The sequence below is a fragment of the Drosophila elegans genome, unplaced genomic scaffold (assembly GCF_018152505.1).
Source record: "Drosophila elegans isolate 14027-0461.03 unplaced genomic scaffold, ASM1815250v1 contig_149, whole genome shotgun sequence".
Classification (NCBI taxonomy): domain Eukaryota; kingdom Metazoa; phylum Arthropoda; class Insecta; order Diptera; family Drosophilidae; genus Drosophila; species Drosophila elegans.
Window position 1 is genome coordinate 24,496,992 of NW_024545513.1, and position 21,535 is coordinate 24,518,526.

At 41.2% G+C, this 21,535-nt stretch overlaps 1 protein-coding gene across 3 annotated transcripts; it reads right to left on the minus strand.

Annotated features, from left to right (window-relative positions):
- Window positions 1-492: 492 nt before the first annotated feature.
- Window positions 493-21,430, minus strand: LOC108148135 (breast carcinoma-amplified sequence 3 homolog). Of its 3 annotated transcripts, none has more exons than XM_017274987.2 (8): window positions 20,432-21,427; window positions 13,962-15,148; window positions 12,964-13,267; window positions 11,951-12,890; window positions 11,576-11,882; window positions 11,200-11,453; window positions 10,979-11,131; window positions 493-2,960 (listed from the first exon to the last, which is right to left on the minus strand). In XM_017274987.2, exons 2-8 carry the CDS (start codon window positions 14,813-14,815, stop codon window positions 2,419-2,421), a joined length of 3,354 nt encoding a protein of 1,117 aa, XP_017130476.1. In that variant the 5' UTR covers window positions 14,816-15,148; window positions 20,432-21,427; the 3' UTR covers window positions 493-2,418. The 3 variants fall into 3 exon arrangements, with proteins under 3 accessions (XP_017130476.1, XP_017130475.1, XP_041566283.1); XM_017274986.2 differs by lacking the exon at window positions 493-2,960 and adding an exon at window positions 5,031-8,488 and having other exon boundaries at window positions 20,432-21,430; XM_041710349.1 differs by lacking the exons at window positions 493-2,960; window positions 20,432-21,427 and adding exons at window positions 5,031-8,488; window positions 20,214-20,312.
- Window positions 21,431-21,535: the final 105 nt, after the last annotated feature.

Genomic DNA, 21,535 nt, shown 5'->3' on the forward strand with positions numbered 1-21,535 from the left:
AAATCCTAGTAAATATTGCTTAAAACTTGATATTGTCATAAAATTTTCAATCAGCTAAAAAATTTTATTTTTGACCAATTTTCGAGGAAAGTTATAATGTAAACTAATGTACAAAATTCAAAAGCTGGCTCAAAATAATCGGTTGCAATGAGACTCTCGCAGATAGTTCCAGAACAATTACAAACGTTTAAAATAGAAAAACAAAAGTTTAAATTGTTTCCTTCAATAAGTAAAGAACAAAGCAAGTTCAAAACAAAAACATAATTAGTTTTTGACTAGTTTGAAATTATTACTAACAAACTTCTTGAAATATAAAGATTTGTAAAAATTGTGTAATAACTTAAAGTAAATTTATTAGCATCAACAGCATTACTGTTTCCTTAAAGTAGATTTTATACCCTTGAATAAAAAACATTTTATTTTTAGTTTTTTTGTTTATGCATTTATTATATTATATGGTGAAATCAATTCTAAAATCGACCTCTCAAAATGAATTCTATGACACTTTCGGTTATACAAATGAATTAAAAAAGTTGTATTTTTTTGTTTTTTTTTGTAAGCTTTTGTTTTGTATAATTTTGGATTAACTAAGGGGAAAGACATGCGACGACACGAAATGAACATCAGATAGGATGTCCACATATATGTAGATATATATACTCGTATATGTAGATATAGGTTTTAAGTAAATTGTTTGCCAATTTGCGTATCTATATGTTGTGTATATATATATATATGCGAAGTCATATCCGTAGACTTAGGTGGCTAAAAAACGTTTTGAAAATCGAAAAGACAAAATGAAGACGAGATAGTTGCAAGTATAAAAAATATGTTTCCTCTCACAAATCTTTCATCCTCATCGTTTTTATATAAAATCTTCAAACTTCTATATCCACAACCTCAACCTGGCCAGCAGTATGCGCGTTTGTGTATGTTTTTGTATCTATGTTTATTTTTTCAGCGACCTTAGTTTTTTATTTTTTTTTGTTTTAGGTGGAAACAGGAAGCGGCAACATAAGCAAATTTTCGTTGCTTATCTGCGATTGATTTTTGATTATTTTTGGGATGGGATTTCTCAGTATGCTCATCTATAATATATTAATGTGTAGATCATCGTTCAACGTTTATAAAAATATAATATATGTTTGTATGTTTCGCCATGCAGTTTGAACTGTTCTCTAAAGACTTTACTTTTGGGATGTCGATAATGCACCAATGTGGGAATATTTATACTATAAGTATTTCTGTAAATGGATATGTTTTTTATTTTCTCATTTATTTCGCCAACTTTATCATTGATTTTACGTTAAGGTTTTTGTGTGAGCTTTAAAATTTTCCTGGAATGAATTCTCGTAGCAGACTTGACGAATTAACAAAAGTTTGAATGCTGAAGGCAGAATCAAGAGTTGGAATCGGTTTATCTTTACAATTAAAAGTGCATTTCACAACTATGGAAGGGGATGTCTGTATAATAGTAATAATTTTTAAATATATATATATATGTTTTTTGTTTGTACTCCCCATTCAATAGTCACAAAACGCACAGTGGGTTGTTGAACTGGACTTCATTGGTTTACATAGAAAAGTATACAAAACTAAATTCCTACTTAATTAAGGAAAAAAAAAATGTTGGAAAAATAAGCGAATCGAAAGAAGGTGAACATCTTTTTCGAAGAAGGGCTTAAAGGAGTTTTTTGTTTTTTGTTTTTTCTTTAGTCTAGGTTTAGGGTAAGTAGAAGGAGTTATTATGCTATTACATATTTCATATTTTGTGGTTCATTGTGGTTACTCTTATGCGCCTTTCGATTTCTAGATATATGTTTATGTATATTTAATATTGTATTGTATTTCGCCTCTCGTTCGTTCTACGCTCTTCTTCTCTTTTCTTTTCTTTTCTTTTCTTTTTTTTTGTTTTATTTTGTGTTTGTTAAATTTTATTTTAAATATCACGGCATTCAGCTGAGGTCTGATCTGATCTATTTCTTATGCTTATATATCTTTCCGCAAGATTTTGTTTTCTCTCTTTTTTATTGCATTGGCATTTCACATTTTTTAGTTTTCGGGGGGGCTTTGTGTGTTTTTTTCAAACATCAAACAATTAAGAAAAAAATAGGCTTCCGGATATCGACTATCGACTACTTTTGGACTAAACAAAACAAGCAAAATTAAACTACAATAGCTCGTCAGAGACACAGATACAGATACGAATACCAATGCCGATGCCGATGCAGATGGCGATGGAGATGGAGCTACAGATGGAGATACAGATACAGATACAGATACGGGTATACGGGGTAGAGCAAGCACCAAAAGCTATGTCTAGGGATCCTCGCCAGCATCACGCGGACTGAAGAGCTGGGCGCAGATGCGACGCAACTGGAGCTGACCGCCCAACAGGCCCGCCCTCTGCATTAACTCTCACAAATTCCGTCGTCCCAGCTGGTGATCCTCCCGTTCCCGATCCCGATCTCGTTCTCGATCCAGATCAGCATCCTCCTCCTCATCATCATCCTCAGCCTCATCGTCATCCACGCCATTTAGATCAACGTCCACCTCGAAACGCGATGAGCCACCACCTCGCTGGGGCACTGCTCCAGTGGCGGTCGCACTCTCGCTGAAGTGCATCAGATTGGTGTCCATCAGGCCGTTGGTCAGGCTGAGTGGCGGCGACGACTGCGACGGCGGTCCTTCTAGCGAGAGACGACTGTTGGTGCTGATGCTGCTCAGGCTCAGCTGATCGTCGAAGACCTCGATGTTCACCACCGTGGAGAGTTCACCGTGATCGCCGAATGAATGCCGAATGGGATAATCTGCGGCATCCGTGACCTCTGGTTTCTGGCCCTTGTTGCTCAGCATCGTATTGGGATTTAAGTTGCCTTTGGTTGGGATTATGTTGTTGTTGATGTTATTGTTGTTGTTGTGGGCCGTGCCATCCAGCTGATCCGTGGTAAAATAGTTTCCTAAATAAGAAACACATTTAACATTATTTTAAGTTTAAATTTGGAATATTTTAAAATTCAATATATTTCATATAATTTTTTCTATATTCTTCACAAAATGTATAAAAACATTATAAAATAAAATATATACCCTAAAAAAATTTGTAGGGTATTCCTGGAATAACTTTACTTATTTATAATATCCAATATTTTTTTGGAATTAATAGTTAATTCAAAATATTTTATTTATATTTTTATTATTATTAAACGCTTGGAACTTCTATTGAAAATTATATTTTTCCAAAGAATATCATATTCATATTAATATACAAGCATAATCGTAATAAACGGGGGAAAAAAAAACAATTTTTTTAAACCTAGCCAAAAGTAATGGCACTTAAAATATCACAAAACCATTCAATAAACATTCCATATTTATATTTTGAAAATATATTTCATAATTTTTAAGGTATTAAACCTGCAAAACAAGATCCCCAAAACCCAATGAGAACATCTTACAGGCGCTTTTGTTGTTTTAACTAAAATTGCATTTATTTAATGATACATCATTTAATTAAATTAAATTTTAGTGTTTAGCGATTTCCTTGCCTCCTTTTTTCATCCAACTATCCATCTCTCAAACGTAAATCATAAATACTGCGAGTTAAAAATAATTTGTATACGAAATATATGTACAGAAAATAATTGATTTCCTCACTTTTTACAATCTTTTAAAGAAAATAATGGAAATAAAAAAAAAAAAAAACAAATTAAAAAACATACACAAGAGACCATTTTCTAATAAATTTAATAAATTAACAAACATCGAGTATGGTAGAGAAACAATACAATATATAAAATAAAAAAGAGACTTTGAGTGTGGGAGAAACTAGATGAAACTTAACTGAGTATGGAGAAAACTTAACGAAAGCAAAGCCTAAAACAAGTTCAAAACAATTGTGACATTGGACAATTAGTATTATAATCAATATGTTTTATAGATATTAGTTGCTTGCAAAAGTTACACGCAGTTGGATTTTGGGCAGCAGAGAAAGTGTACAATTTCTTGGGAAAATCATTCTATGGATTTAAATTGATACTTCTATGGAGTTGCATTTTTAATTAACCATTAACTCCAACTGTGTGCCCTGCAAGCTATAGCTGCATGTGTGTGTGTGTGTGTGTGTAAGCTAAGGGGCAGGATATCAACTTTACAAATTTCGATTTCCACACTGAGCGGATTTTCGGGGGCCTTTTGTATATACAATTTGAGAGCATTAATTATTTTTGATACTTGATCAGTGTTTACGTTTAGGCCTTTTTCTTTCCTATATATATTTATATATATAATTTTTGTGTGATTTATATAAATATATCTGGTTGTATTTATAATTTCTAGAAGTGTATAGCTAACAACATAACTTTGCACTTAAAAATCGGTTAGTAATTAAATATTTTTTGTCGCTTTTCCTCGTTTGTTTTTATGTTTGTTTTTTTTTTTTTGTCTAAACGAACAGCTACAGTCGTTTTGTTATTTTGTTTCGTTTTAAATTATGAATTATAACTAACTTTTTTGTTTTTCTTTTCGATAAATCACAATTTTTTTGTAGAGTTTTGTGTTTTGTTGTTTTTTTTGTTTCTTGCGTTTTTGTTTTGTGGTTACTGAAATGATATACTTTTCTCGCACACAGCTAATAGTTAAGAATCTAGAGTCATTATCTGTCGTGGTTGCTTGTCGCTCTTGTATTTATAGCTTTTAAATTGCTGGGTGTTTGCTGCTGTCCTCTGGTATGTCCCCTACTACTTGTCCCTGGTTCTGTCCACCGGCTGCTCACCAACTTCCTCCTGCTTCAAGATGGGATCGTGCTGTTCTGGCTGATCTGGCTGATCAGGATCATGATCATGATCATGGTCAGGTTGTCCTGGCTCTTCCGATGGTAATGCATGATCTGAAGGAGGAGAAGGAGGAGGCGCTGGCGGATGATGCTGTTGGAGCGCATGGGCAGTGGGTGCTCCATCTTGTCGATTGGTGGCGTACAGATGCCACAGCACCACCAGGCTAAAGACGCACAGCAAACAAATCGCTAATTCTTATCTCTTGCGTCGCTTCGTCTTCTTCTTTGTGGCACTTGGCGGGCTGGCCACGCCCACGCCCAATCCCACAGAAGTTACGCCTCCGGCGGCGGTGCCTTGGGACGTGGCAGAGGAGGTGGTAGCACCCATGGCCATGCTGCCAGCAGCACCAGCTGCCCCGCTGCCAGCGGAATGGGATGGCAAGCCAATGCCGAGGCCCAGGCCCGTAGGATCCGGATGAATAGTGGTCTCCACGCTGCTCTCCTCCGCCGAGGATGTGGACGAGGAGGTGGCCGCCTCGATGGCGGCTATCAGATTGATCTTGTGCTCCAGCTTCTTGGTCTTCAGCTTGTGCGGTGCGGCCTGGGTGGTGTGTGTGGCGGAGCCGTAGACCAGATTGTCATCGGATGTGGTGGCCGGCAGGGGTCCGTCGCTGTCCGTGGTGGTAGCGATGGTCGGGGCCACGCCACTGCTGCCAAAGTGCAGCAGATCCTCGGGCAGTGATTGCTCTGGCTCCTTCGGATGCAGCTCCTCCCTAACTCCATCGTCGTCGTCATCGGACATCGCCTTGGCAGCAGCAGCATCAGCACCAGCACTAGCTAGCTCCTGCACTTCCAGCTGGGAATCACACATGCTAATGCTGATCAGTGGACGCAGCTCCTCATCGTCCGGTTCTCGATCTCTTTCCAGCTGCTGCTGCTGCAGCTGGAGATGCTTCAACCGCTTGTGCTTCTTGCTCAATTTCTTGACAGGTTCCTCCATAATGACAATCTCCTCGGATCCGGAAGAGTTGTTCGATGTGGAGGTGGATTTCTGCAGGGCCAGTGCATCAAGGCTAATGTATACGGGTGCTTCTGGTGTGGTATCCACCTCGGCCTGGGCTTCTGCCTCAGATTCCCGCATCCGTTCGTTCTGCTCGTTTTCATAGTGCAGTGAACCGCACAGGGCCAGAATCAGATTCTGTTCGGTAAATCCCCGGGGTGGCGGGGAAATCTTGCGTGGGATCGCTGCATTCTCCTGCAGCGGGCTTTCAAAATTGATTAGACTGACCGGTTCCTTTTTGGAGTCGCCCTTGACCTCCAGGGGTTCGAGAGCAGGAAGCGGTGGCAAGGCGTCCAGTGGCTTCAAACCGCAGAGGAAGTCCTCGAAGTTGTCCTTGACCTCTTTTGGAGGAGTGGTGAGTCCTGGCAGCAGTTTCTCATCTCGCTTCTTCTCGGGACTCATTTTAGTGGGTTTCTTGCCCAGGCTGGGATAATCCTGAGCCGCGGGCAGTTTTGGTGGAGTCTCTTCGATGACTCGCCTCCAGGGACTGGTCACATTGGCCGGGATGAGGGGTTTTTCGGTTTCAAGAGGCTTTTCCTTTTCCTTCTCCTTGACCTTTTCTTTCTCTTTGCGCTCCTTGAGTTTGTACTCTTTTTCCTTCTGCTCCTCTTTTTCCTTCAGTTTCGCCTCCTTTTCAGATTTCTCTTTCTCCTTTAGCCTTTCTTCCCTTTCCCGTTCTTTTAGTTTTTCTTCCAATTCTTTTGCCTTCAGCTTCTCCTCTCGTTCCTTCTCCTTGAGCTTCTCCAGTCTTTCTTGCTCTTTGAGCTTTTCTTCTCTCTCTTTTTCCTTAAGTTTCTCCTCCCTTTCCTTTTTCTTGAGCTGCTCCTCCCTCTCCTTGATTTTTTCTTCTCGCTCCTTCTCTTTGATCCTTTCCTCCTCAAGCTTTTCTTCTCTTTCCTTCTCCTTAAGTTTTTCTTCCTTCTCCTTGATCCTTTCAGCTCTTTCCTTCTCCTTGAGTTTCTCTTCTCGGTCCTTCTTCATCCTTTCTTCTCGCTCTTTTTTGACCTTTTCCTCTCTTTCTTTCTCTTTAATCTTTTCTTCTCTTTGCCTTTCCTTGAGCTTTTCTTCTCTCTCCTTCTCCTTGATCTTTTCTTCCATGAGCTTCTCTTCCTTTCGTTTCTCCTTAAGCTTTTCTTCTCGCTCCTTTTCTTCTCTTTCCTTCTCCTTAATTTTTTCTTCCTTGATCTTTTCTTGTCTCTGCTTCTCCTTTAGCTTTTCCTCCCTTTCCCTTTCCTTTTCCTTGATCTTTTCTTCCTTCAGCTTTTCTTCTCGTTCTTTCTCCTTAATCTTTTCTTCTATTTCCTTGAGCTTAAGCCTTTCTTCTTTTTCCTTTTCCTTTAGTTTGGCTTCCCTTTCTTTTTCTTTAAGCTTTAGCTCTTTCTCCTTGGCTTTCTCCTTTTCCTTGTCGATTGTCATGGTTGCCACTGCTCCGCCTGGTTGTTGCTTCTTTTTGGCAATCTGCGGGGGCTCTTTATCAGTTTCCTGCTCCTGCTCTTCCTCTTCCTCTACCTCCTCTTCCTCGTTTTCGTCCTCCGCATCCGGTGCACTTGTCTCCACATGCAAACTTAATCCCTGGGCACTGGCACTGCTCACCATGACAGCAGCAATGCTGCTCTTGTTGGCCAGCAAGCTATCGGCATGATCCGATTCCGGATCCGAGTCTTCCTCCTGGACTTTCATCTCCTCCTGCGCCACAATCTTGTCCTGTTCCGGGTTCTTTGATTCCGGCTTCTTGACTTCGCTGACTTTTCCGCTGGTCTTTTGCTTGTTACACTTGGCCTTCTTCGCTGATTTCGCGATAGCGGTTGTGGTGCCCTCATCCTCGGAGGTGCCACTTCCACTTTTCTGGCTGGCAGTTTTACTGTTGTTGATGTTACCCTTCGGCTTGTTGAGATGCGAAAGCTCCGCGAACTTCTGTGCTTGCGCAGCATCCTCGTCGGCTGCCAGGGATCGCAGGGTTTTCTGCTGTTGCTGCTGCTGCTGTTGCTGCTGTTGCGCCTTGTGCGATTGCTTCTGGGATTTCTGCTTCTCCTTCTGGACGAGCACCTCATCCACCTCCTTGGCAATCACTGGTACAATCAATTTATTGACCAGCACCACTGGCGGTTGGCAATTAGCCTGGTCCTGCTCCGATGGCGTGGCCTCCTCCGCCTTGCCATCCTTCTGGAGGAGCTTTTGCCTTTCGACCGGATCACTGCAGAAGATGGCCACCACCGGCCGGAAGAGGGCTTCATCGCAATTCTCATGGATCACCGACTCCTCGGCGGCCAGTTGGCCCACCACCTCGTCCAGCATATCCGTCTGCAGTTCACCGGAGATGCCTGCATTTAGATCCGTGACCGTGCCCAAGGGATTGACCATTTTCTCCACGCGGGAATAGCTGCAAATGTTGGGCAGGACGGAAGCCAGGGCGGAAATGGAATCCATCGAGTGCAAATGCGTCTCCGTCGTCTCCGGCTGGTGCTGATGCTGATGCTCCTCCACCTCGTCCAGGTCATTGAGAGTCTCGTGCTCGGCAAGGGCATCGTAATAGCAGGCATTATCACAATTCGAGGACAGACTTCCTCCGCCGGCGGCCAAGAGATGATCCGCGGAGGCCGGGACCGAGGAGGCCAGGTGATCGCCACATGGCGGAGCAGCCTGATCTGGAGCTGCTGGAGACGGGGCAACAACGGTGGGGCACAGGACACAGAACACAGAGCGGAGAAAAAGAGAAATAGAAGAGAAAACAAATTATGAGAAAAGCGCATTTTGGTTCGTACAGGAAACAAAAAACAAAAAGCCAAAGGCGAATTTTGATTTGGATCTTGATTCGAAGTTTTGAAAATGTTTAATTTGAAAATACATTTAAGCTTCTGTTGATTTTTTTCTATTTATAGTTTTTTAATACTTTAGCTAAGCTTGGTTTTTTTTATTGGCAGTAGCGCATTTGAAGTCTTTTATTTTTCGAGCAGTTGATCGATCGAAAAGGAAGCGGAAAACACTCAAAACAAAAAAAGGAAAATCGAACGTGAAACAGAAATTAAAACTTTGTAAATTTATAATATACATTTGTTCGGGCAACTCAAAAAATGGAAAACGAAAATAAACTTTTTAATCTGTCATGTTTTTTTTTTCTGTTTTTTTTTTTTTTGTTTTAGTGTGAAAACGAAAAGAATTATAGATTAAAGTTAAGAAAATAGCGTGACATTGATTTTGGGGAAATAATAAAGAAACTGGATATTGTTTTATAGTGAATTTTGAATTGCGTTTTTCGAAATTTTAATGGCTTTGGCTTTTTATTAAAAGATTCATGTAGATTAATGTGCTCTTTCCTCTCAACCGTTCTTTCTCTCTCTTTCCCTCTTGCTTTCTCACTCCCTCCATCTCACTCGCCCCCAATCACTCTATGGCTTTCTCACTCGCACGTGCAATGAACTTTTCGATTTAGAATTTTCCTTTCGTCATTTTTAGCAAACGAATAAAATTGAAAAGTGTATTAAATAAATCACGAGAGACAAGGGACATAAAGGGGGGCACCCATAAAAGGAATGAAGCAGAAGAAGAAGAGGCAGCGGCGAAGCAGAGGGTTGAAAGGTGCAACACTGTGGTGAAAAGTGCAACCATGTGGTGAAAGACGTAAGATTAAAGGTTAAAAACATACAAAACGGGGTGAGCAGAGCAAAATTTAACAGGACGTGTTGGTGAAAAGTGTGGAACGTGAACAGACGTGTTAAAAAGGGGCAACAGGTATAAATAAATGCTAAAATGTATACAAGAAATTTAAACGAATACCAATAATGCTAAAAAATATGTGTATTGAAGAGGTAAAAAGTAAAAGCGTATAATAAAACTTAAACACTGTTAAAATAAATTTATTCGAATAAGATAAATGGCAAAAAATAAAAAAACAGAATTAAAAACAGTGTTGAAAAGCATAAAACTGGTAAGAAATGTTTAAGAAATCTTAAAATTATAAATAAATGTGTAATCAAGAGTGTTAAAATGTAAGAGTCTAATAAAAAAGCAAAAGGGTTATTGAAAAAAATCAATATGTTTCTTAGTGAAGAGAAAAGCCATCAAATCGATAGATGGAGTACCAAATTTTTTATGGAAAATCTGACAAGATCGGGGATACGTATATATGTATATTTCCATACATTCTAACCGATCTGTCCGACCAAATTCCAATGAATCTAGTGTACGACAACGACAGGATTAAGAACGACCAATGGGGCAAACAAATGTTAAAAGTAGATTTGTATATATGTATGGTTGGGGTTTTGTGTGTCTTTTATTTGGATAGGGGCACTGCTGTGACAAAAATGTGGTTAGCTTAAATTTAGTTGTCATTAAAATAGAAATAGGTTAATTGTAGTTGTATCTCAATTACGGCTAGACAAAAACACCAAATAAATTCTATGTTAATTTGTATAAATGACTTTTGTTCCGACTAGAAAAATTAAAGTTCAACAACTAAAGTTTTAAAAAAAACCCAAAACACTTACACCACAAAAACACTCCAATACACACGCTCACACGAACACACAGAGAGAAAGAGGAAAATGTAAATGGATGAAGAATGAGGAGAAAGCTTTGTGAAATGAGAAAGTTGAGTTCAAGGATCATGCAAAGGTGAGAGGTAGGAGGGATGGCTGTAACATCATCATCATCAGCATCATATCATCAAAGTTCATCAACCAACAACCAATGCCAATTTCGTGGTGTTTTATAACCAAGATTAAAAAACATTTTTTTTTTTGTTTTTGTTTGACCACCAAAAATATTTTGAATTAAACATTTTCATTTTGAAAGCGTTCGAAATTAAAAAATGTAAAAATATATATACTTAGAGATAAATATGTGTTTTCAAAACAAATCACAAAAGTAAATAAAAATAAAAAGATTTAAAAGTAAAGGAGAACATAAAATACGTTTGTATAGATCGTAGACAATTAATAAACAGATTTGTGAAGACATCAAGAACCAGCTAACGATCAATGAGGATGCCTCTGATTCCAGGGATTTATTCACTGTGTGTGACCGTAAACAAAACGACCACACAAGCAAAAAACCCTTGCCAAAATCATCGGCTAGTCTTGCACAACATGCGATATTTATGTATACATCTATCCAGGACGGTATGGGATTGGCTAGCCACTCACCCGTAGTCTCTCGTCGCGCCGCTGCCGTGGATGGGGACTCACGCATGGCGTCCGCCAAATCCTCCTTTAGACGTGTGTCGCCATGTCCATAATCTGAATCCAAGTGGCCATGTCGGAAGCGATCCATCAACTTGGGACTCTGCTCAATGCTGCCTATTAGGTCCATAGAAAATACACGTTAGTTCTGGATGCAATTGGACCTGGGATGATCCTCTACTCACTGTAAGATCCCGATTCGATTAGAACCGGTACTCCGGCACCGCTGCGTCCCGTCACTGCAGAGCTACCGATGCCACCTCCGCCCACCGAAGTGGCCGCATTTAGAGGCATGTTCAGCGGACTGGAGCGATCCTTGCCGCCCACCGAACCCACTCCCAAGGCCGAGGAGGCAGCTGCCGTCGAGGGCAACGCGGTGGTGGTCGTCTTGGTAACGCCTATCTCCACAGCCTCCGCATCGACGTGGTTCAGATTGGAACTGGACAAAGTAAAACATACACGTGAGTTTGACTAAATTAAAAGTCTTCAAATGACTACTACAAAATTAAATGGAATGCAGTAACTCGGCAGTATACAAATGAACTAAAGATCATTCCTCACCCGCTGGGCGTATTGTAGTTCTTGAAGACGAACTGCGGACCCATCCACAGGCGGCGATGGGGACCTGCATGCGTGATGATCTCCACCTGGGCCAGCCAACTCTCGGCCCGCTCGTCCGGCTCGTCGAAATGATGGGCGCTGTCCAGCAGCAGGCTGGCATGGCGATCCTTGATCAGCCAGTTGTCCAGCGACAGCGGTGGTATGATTTCTTGAGATCCATCCCTGCGCCGACCCAGATTCCACTGGGCGCGGGCCTCCACCTCCAGCTCGATGGGCGTGTCATCACAAATCTTCTCTTTGGCAACATCTGCAATTGATCGGTGATTGCCATATATATGGTAAGCTGATAGAAAACCCAAAAGGCGGACAACTCACGTGAGGCTAGCTTCGTGTCCAGGTCATACTGAATAAGCGCCCCGTGGCCGGCCATCACGAAGAGCGAATCCACCGCCTTGCGCTGGACGCGGTGCGGCTGCTCTCGTGTCGCCATTGGTGGCTCCAGCAGCCAGGAGCGCGACTTGGCGAAGATGGAGCAGACGCTCAGCGGCTTGCCACTGTCGTCCGACAGCGAGGAGAGGCGCTGTCGCTGCCGTTGGCTGCTGCTGCTGCCCACGCCGACGCCTCCATGACCGCCGGAACTCACACCACTGCCCATGCCTCCGCCGCCCCCGGACACCCCACCACCGACGCCCAGACCCGCCGATCCTGGCGGCGATCCGAGGGTAAAGGGCTGGCGCAGCTGGGCCAGCGGCTGCACCACCGACGGCCGCGGATACGGCGGCAATGTGGGATTATGATACGGCTGCAGCGACTGCACGAACGTCGTGCTCTCCGAGTGCGAGATCGGCGAACTGGAGCGCCCGTCTGCTCCCAAACCGGCGCTCCGGTGGAAGCGCGACAACTTGTTCACCACGTGCAGCGAGGTGTGCGTGCGAACGCCCATGGCGCCACCGTAGGGCGTGATGGGAAAGACGTGGGTGGTGCCGCGCAGCGTGGACACGGCAGCCCAGCGCGAGTCCAGCGAGAAGGCGATATGCTGCACTTTGGCGCTTGTATCGCCCCGATGCAGCACGTACAGGTGGTGTACGGCGGCCAGGCTGGGACCCACCGGATGCGGCTGCACCCGGAACACATGGAAGTCGTGTCCGCGCCGATCGGCGGTAAGGAGCAGCATGCCGGAGCTGTCGAACTCCATGGCCACCAGAGCCTCGCTGTGGGCGACGAAGTGGGCCACGATCGGATCGCCACCGCCCTGTGAGCCGCCCATGGAGCTCAACGGGGTGCCCGTCGTGGGACTGTAGTCCTTCACCGGATGCTGCAATTAAAAACAGTTCGGTTCGGGTGTGTTTCAAATGGCTTAGCAATGGCAGAATTGTCCTAGTACCCACCTTCACATCGATGATGGTGACCACACCCGACTGCTTGGCATCCGGACCGCCACTGGCCGAGTCGAAGCTGCTGCTCTTGGAGCTGGCACCGCTGCCGGCGGTGGTGCCCGTCAATCCGGCCGCCACCTGCTCGCCCAGTTCGCGCAGTCCCTTGCCCAGAGATTTGGCCGCATTGAGCACAGTGGCCGTGTAGCTGGGAACGCCCTCGCCATCGCATCCGCCGCCGCTGCGCTTGGAGTGCAGTAGCTTGTGCTCCGCATACGCCAGCCAGCGTGGTCCCAGCGCAATGGGATTGGGGTTAATCCTGCAGAGAAAGAGTAATTCATTTGAATTAGTTCACATTAATTTTAAAATTAAGTCAAACTTTTCCTAATTCACATTACTAATCGAAAAAAAACTACAATTAAAGTTACCCGCTGCAACGGTAAAATAAAAATTGCCTTCATAAGCTCCTAATTATCATTATCTCTATAAATTTATTTAATTCGAAATGCTTTGGTGATCAGTTTAATTCTATTTTTGGCTAAATGATTAAATCGTAGGTACAATTCGGCGTGTTCAATATTATAATAATCCATTTTTATCATGAAATGTTGGCGTTTTGCTTCGACTTGAAAGATTTAAAAGCTTTACTTAAACGAATTAATATGGATTTATTAGAAGTAAATAACTTGACTAAAAACTGAATAATCAAAAAGTATTAAGAAATGAATAAGAAAATATACAAATAATACAACAATGAATGTTAAGTTTGAATTGAAGGATCATAATGCGCCTATCTTAAAAAATTAAATTATTCAACTATTTTTCTGCTACTTTTATTGTTAATTATAAGTTAAAGTACCTTTTCCTGTCAAATGTATAAATAAACTTTTGTGACTAGTGCCTAAAATTTAAGTTTGTGAAACTTGTAGCACTAGGAAATTTTGATTAAATAAATACAAATAAATAAGGGCAAGAATACAATAATTCCGGTCCCAAGAAGTAAATTTACTCACCCCGGACTGGGATAGCAGGTGGTGATGGTGAGACGATCCTCCAGCGTCCTGGCATCGAAGACGGCGATCCGCTCGTGGAACGTGATGACCACCGCCGATCGATTGGCCTGAATGTCCAGCACGGCGTTCTTGAACTTAATCGTCTTGACCTGGACGCCCGTTTTGAGGGACATAAAGTTTACGGCACTGAATTGGGCAGCGGCCGATACGCCGATACCGCCAACTCCTCCCCCCGAGCCGCCAGCTGTTGTGACTCCTCCGCCGCCACCCAATCCCGAGCCACCGGTCAGTAAGCCACTGGCCGCTGCACTGCCTCCATCGACGAGTGCCACCAACGGACGTTTCTCGGCAAAGGCATCGACCGGCTCATCCGCCCGCCCGTTCTCGTCCAGAGCGGCAGCCGTGGCCGGCGTGGGCAGCACCCGGAGGGCAGTGACGACGCCGTGGCGCCAGGATAGCACCTCCACAGCCTCGCCATTGGCTGGGATGGCCCACACCTGGACGCCCAGACCGTAGCCGAGTATTAGGAGCAGGGGCGGAGCTGCATTACCCTCCAGTTCCCAGTCGTCGCCGAAACGCGGATCGCTCACATCCGCACCCGTTTCGAAACGGGCCCAGGTGATGGTGTCCTTGGGATCCTGTACCGGCTGATTGGCCAGGGTCACATCGTTTATGAAACCGATGGCCGAGTCGAGGATCGAGCGATCCGACACTGTTTGCGGTGGCACAATGGCTGGAACGGCGGTGCCGCCCGATTTGCTGCTGCTGCCGCCGCCAGAGCCGGATCCGGAGACCGATCCAATGCCGGAACCGACCACGCCGGAGGGATGGCGGCGTGGCGAGTCCGCGGACATGATGCGGATGCTGGGATTAGCCGGTGGTAACTACTGGCCGCCGGAATCGCTCCTCTTCTAGCTGCTACCACAGCTGGTGCCAATGATGCAGTGCCTCCACACTGGAGGGCAGTAGACGGCAGCGGGCGGCTTTGCGTGGTATGTAGCTGTGGGTGGCGGGAGGTGTGGGTGGCAGTGGGTGGCGGTTGGCAGTTCTCGCTTGTTGCTCTCTCCCGTATGTCTTTCTCTTTTGTCGCCTCTCCTGGAGACACTGTGTCTGATCAGTTGTTGTCTCTTCCTGCTCTTTGGCTCTCCCTATCTCTATCCCTCTGTCGTTGGCTCTCTTGTTGTCAACTGTAAATAGAAAGCAAAAGCAATAAATAAACAAATTGTACAATATCACACATACGCGTCGCTGTTTTTGGGGTGAACCCAAAAAAGGGGGCAGTTTTGAAACACACTAAATAAAATGTGTCTACACCTCAAAAACCTTGACCGCCGTTTGTGTTATATGCACTCTGAACTTATAGTTTAAACTTTAAAGATCTTATGATAATATGCTGGATTTTTTGTTGGTTTATGCATATTATTATAACACATTTGTAACGTTCGTAAACTTCTTCCATATCTCATTAAAAAAAATATTGCATGTGATCCCGATTATTTGCTTTTCATTTTTTCCCAAGTGTAAGTGAAAACCGTTATTGTTTTCAATCTACTTATGGAAATCAAATTCAGAAAATTATTACTTATACAGGCAATGAATTAAAATATATTTATATTTCATATAAGTGATAAACTTTATTTCCCTTCTGGCAGCTATTACGAAACAAATTTGTTTTTTTTTTTAACAAAGAATTAACATTTAACCAACGTCCACCCTAAAGCGCACATTTCATGGTCCCATTTGGTCATTCTATTTCGTTCCGTTTTCCCTTTGTCTCAATCAAACTGCTTTAATTTTTAGACAGAGCCCCCCACCCACCACACCACCCACTCACACCTCTATCCCCACCCACTTTTCGCTCTCTTGTTACCAATTTATTAGCGCATTACGTGTATTTTTCGGTTGCTTTGTGTCCCCCTTCTTCCTTGTCAATTCCATGGGGCGCAAATTAAATGCAATAAAACAACAACCAAAGATGCTTACGAATTTAAGATATCAAACAGAAACTCAAAAAACAAAACCACATTCGTTTTTTTTAAGTGCACATACAAAAAGCAAAACAAGCTTCAAACCACAACAACAAACCTCAAAGTCACGAAGAAATCATCAGTCCATTTGCTTTAGCTTTTAGCTTCTAGTTTCAATTTTCTGTCCCTTATTCCTCCGATTCGCCAGCAAAACGCAATATGCAAACACAAAGAAGCAAGCAATACGGTTCTCTACTCGCTGTTTCCCATATTTATTGGAAATAACCGTTTAAGCCAATCCAAAGATCTCTTTCTCCTCTTTCTTATTGGCGAAACATAAGGAACTGAGCGAGAATAGGAAACGACGACCAAGCAACAGTTGTCCAGAAATGGAAAATTTATTAACCCCTTTGACTACACAAAAAAACTTTGGACAAACATATGGAAAATATTGAAAATAACATTTACATAAGTATTTACATACATTCATAGTTATTTAAAGTGCTTCATATCTTGATGGAATATATAGTGCATTCATTTTCTAATCACTTTAAAAAATTGTCGTGTTTTTGAAAATGGGGTTTTAAAAAAGGGTTTGCCTTGTGCAGCACTTTTGGGCTAATAAACTAATCGAATTCGGCATCTGATATTACGGTTTAATTAATAATATTAATATTTTTCTGTTTAAGGTTTTTATTGAAATTTTAATGATGTTGAGACGTAATGATAAATTTGATTATAAGATCTTAATAGCAAGTCAATGAGTTCAATTTCTGAAAATATAGCCATTCATGATCTGACTAAATTTATCCAATTTATAATGTGCTAATTTATAATGTTTTAACATAGCCGACAACACCCATTCAAAAATTATTTCAAATGTTCAAAGGACAGCGGGTAAACAATCCCTATCAAATGACGACTTCCTGAATACATGCAGTTCGCAAAACATTTCCACGTGTGGTGGCAGCTGATTAAACGACCATTTCGCCACATATAGTTTCTATCTATATGTACAAATTTGCACATGGCACATATTATTCCGAATTGGGAAATGATAAGGCACGAAGTCGTGTTGTAAAGGCGTAATGATTCAATTAATTGCTTGTAATAATTGCGAAATACCAGAATGGAATTTCAAAGAGGGGCGCATACTTTGGATCCCTCAAAATTCCTGAAACAACATTGTTATATGGGGGTTTAGGGTTAAGCCTCCGTAAACAGTAAAACAAAGCGGGGTGTGGGAGGAGTGCAGCTGCATCGTTGCATTTCTCAATTGGCTTGGCACACGCGCATTAAAAACAATAACTGTAATAGCAACAAGCAATGTCACACACACACTCAACAGCTACTTTTGTGAGAAAGAGAGGGACCACCGCCCCCTCACAGTTTCTGTTTCCCACTCACCCACAGCGGCCATCGGTAACGCATTTGCCTTTGTTCAGCAATAGGCATTAATTCGCCATTCGCAGATGGAAGGAAGCAGTGAGGGGATTCGGGAAAGCCCACATTGAATGTTAACACAGTCAAACTTCCAAGACAAAGGACATTATCAAAAATGTACATACATATGTCCCCTGAATAATTTTTAAATGTTTTATTCTCGGTTTTAACAAAATTTTAAGCAGTATAAAACATTTATAGTGAGCATATAAATGCAAGATAGAATTTCTTGGTTAAATATGTACACTGTACACTATGTACATCACAAACCTGTATAAAAACTTTAAAGTCACACTTTCTTTAGCTTATGCTTTGTGCTTTTACGCATACGAGTAGAAATTTTTTGGATAAATTGCATTGGATTAAAAATGTATTACTCATACGTACTGTTGACCTTGAACAAATTTTGTCTTTTCATTAAGATGGTGTAAGCTTAAGCAAAATAACACACATGTCACTGTAGTTAAATAAAATTGTATGTATCGAGGTACAACTGCACCTCTACTTGTATTAGTTTACACGTATCCTTGATCAATTCCAGAGCAAGTTCAAAGCCAACTTATAAACGAATCTCATGCAGAATGCAATTTCAAAGAAAGACAGACAGAAAGAAAGAGAGAAATGGTAGAAAACAAAAAGAGAGGCCCCAAAAGAGAGTGTTTTATGTTGATTGTTGTTGGGGTCCCATTGTTTATGCTGCCCATTGCCAAAAGCTACTTGACAAAATCTCAGCAAGTCTTTTTTAATTGTTTGTATTTTGTTTTTCCTTTCACGATAGGCAAAGAATATACAACAATAGCTCACGCGCACACGATTGCAGCAAACGAACAGGTGTTACTATAAATACCATCGCACACCGTTTAGTATTAGACATGCAATTTCATCAGTTTTAGCAATTAAAACTTGTTTTTAGGCTGTGACTAAAACAGAAAATTGAATCATATAAGCAATTCAATAAAATATCATTGTGATTTAGTTACTGGACTTAATAGGAAAAATGTTTTATTGATAACTTAAAATTTTAAAAAATGTTACCTCAAAATTCCAAATAGTAATTTCTTTTTATTATCACTGTCTCTCTAGGGTGCACATACACACATACATACTTTATAGCGTATCTGTGAAACACATTCTATATAGCACAAGTTCATCAACCCACACACAGCTGATTATTTTGACTAGATTACAGGCGAAGTAATTTCTATTGAAGCAGATTATTGAGGAATACGTTTATATATCAGTCACACACGCCCCCGTACTCCACATCAGATGATAAGGGTACTGCCTCCCCGGATCCGTCCTTCAACCTTCGGTAGTCCTTGGATGCAAACAAAGGAACCCCTTTGTATAAAGTAGATAAAACTAACCCACGGGCCACACAACATAACCTTTAAAATGGATTGTGTTAAGTTTCCCTGCAAAACTTGGCTTAAACTTTAAAGGAACATATTATTTTGCACTAATGTACATTAGTATAGGAGAAGGCATTGATAAACACAGTTCCTAAAATAAAACGTTTTTATCTATCCAAAAATACTACTTTGTAAAATCATATCGTTTTTGGAAAACCTTCGCAGAATTTCAATCTTATTTTGTGATAAAACCATGAAACCTTAATTTGAACATACATATGTAGATCTTACAAATAAAAATGCAGGGTCAACAAGATAGCATGCGTAACATTTGTCGCGATGTAGTATAAAACCATAATCAGAGAAACAAAATTTTTAATTAAACTACAGTTTAATAATAATGGTATCAAACAGTGTTCATTGAATGTTAATGTTATGTTATTGAAGTCTCACTGTAGTGTTGACTAGCGGAATGCAATTTTGCTTTTTTTATGTTTTGTATCTCCGATTTTGTGATTCTGCTTATTTTCAATGGCATCCACTCACCCACCCACTCGACCAAACATTGGCAGAATTTTTGGCAAACATTTCTATTAGGTAAAAACATATGTAGATAGGCAGGAAGGAAAGAGGGGTAGAAAAAGAAGAAGAACAGGCTGATACTGGGGGAGGCAATTTAAAAATGTCACTTTTAATGTGCGTTTTAAATTTGTAAATGAAGCGAAAGCAATTTGTGTCATCAAAATATTTTTGTTATTTTTTGATTACACGACAGCGTTTTGTTGCTGTTGTCTTTAAATACAGTTCGAAAACAAAGAGCCAAAAGCAGAGCAATTATCAAAATATATACAGAAGTCAGAAGAGAAAGAGAGAGAGAGAGACAAAAAAGAAGAAGAGAGCCGAAAACGAAAACAAAACTCTAACACATATATACCCAGATGCACTTGAATGCACACAAACGCATTGGCAGCAACTCAGCTGCAACGAGATTTTGTTGTTGCCCTCTCTCACAGCACAGTGAAACAAATACATAAAACCTAGTCTGGTGTATTTATACGCTTGTTTCTCTACTATAGAAAGTTCAAATGATTTAATATTTAAAAATAGTTATGAATACAACGTTAGAGTACAAAATTTAAATATAATTTTGAAGGTATAATAAACCAATCCATTTAAGTTTGAAGTTTAGAATGATTTTTCTCTTTTAATTAGTTTAACCACTTTTTGTAAGTTCTTACTTTCGAATTTTTTTTACCCACTGTGCCCAAATGTGTTCCACTATCAGCTCGTTTCGTTTCTACTGCTTTGTTGTTGCCCATCTAATGCGCACATACACACACATATATATAGGCGAGTGTATCTGTGATTTTTTCCTTCATCGTTTGTGTTTTGAAATATTGTTTTTTTTCGCGTCACAGTCAAAACAAAATTTCCACTACTTTTGGCATTTAAAAAACAGCAAAAACTTGGTACAATTTCTGATCTCTCACCACTTCTCGTATTCCCATTTTTCGCTCAATTCTTGACTCTTTGTTTGCACAATTTACACGTCTGTGATTTCGACAGAGCCCACAATAAACAAATAGTTGCATAAATAGAGGTTTGAATTTTCATATATTCACGATTTTCTTTCGTTTTCGTTTTCGATTTCGTTTTTTTTTGTGCGCGTCAAACAAAAACAACAATTGGAATAAGAGGAAGAACTTACCACTTGCGTTGTTGTGGCTGTTCGTTGGTTGAATCAGCAGCAGCTGAAACACAACAACAATGCCACTCGTTTCGCTCGTTCCACGTTTCTCACTCGTTCCACAGAGCGCGCGTAAAAACAACAACACAAACAAAAATCATATGTTTTCAGCTGCTGGCTCTCTTTTTCTCTCCGTCTCCCTTGTTCTAGAATTTGTTGTTGTTGATTTCCTTTTTGGTGTGTGCTTTATGATTATTGTTGTCTTTCAACTCCTCTTTATTATTATCTTCGTTTGTTGCAGGCGGCAGCAGCAGCAACAAAATCTCCAACTGCGTCTTGCCTTTTCTCTCCTTTTTTCGCCCCTTTTTTTTGGTTTTGCCACGCCCTTTAGGTGTTGTTGCTTAATTTGAGGCTACTTCCAAATTACAAATTTTAGCTTTTTCGAGACGCACAGCAAACTCAACTGCCTGAGCTCGAGTTTTGTTTGAAAAAACTGAACTTTTTTGTTTCTTCTTCTGCCGCTGCCGCCGTCGACGCAGAGCCCTATTGCTGGCTCTATCGCACTCTCACCCACACACGCACACCACCAATACAGACACTACTGCGCTGCGTCGTACGTTTTATTTTTATTTCTTTTTCGTCGTTTTTCGTTTTTGATTTTGTTGTTGTTGCCTACCACTAATGTTGTTCTTGTTGTTGCTGCACAAAAAGTAACTGCGACATTAAATCTGCAAATCGTTCGCCTTGTTTTTGTACTCTCCCGTTAACTTATATATCGATTAAAAGACGATTTATGCGTCGCAACAGAAAAAAATAGAAAATAACCATGAGAGACTGCTGCCAGACAAACGAAAAAACTAGTACTAGCGAAAAACCAGGCTAGTAAGTGTTTGCCTTTATTTGTGTAATATCTTTAGCGGACACTTAGTATTATTAATTGTTATTATTTTGGTTGCTGCGCTGTTTCTGTCTCTGTTCTGTTTTTTGTCCCTCTCTTTTGGGTGCTGGGCCTATGTGACCGTTCCGACTAGACAATAAAATGCCAAATTAGTAGGGTGGTACGGTTTTAGCTGTTAAATTAGAAACGGAATTTCTTGGAATTTGTGGAACCTAACGGAACAGCAA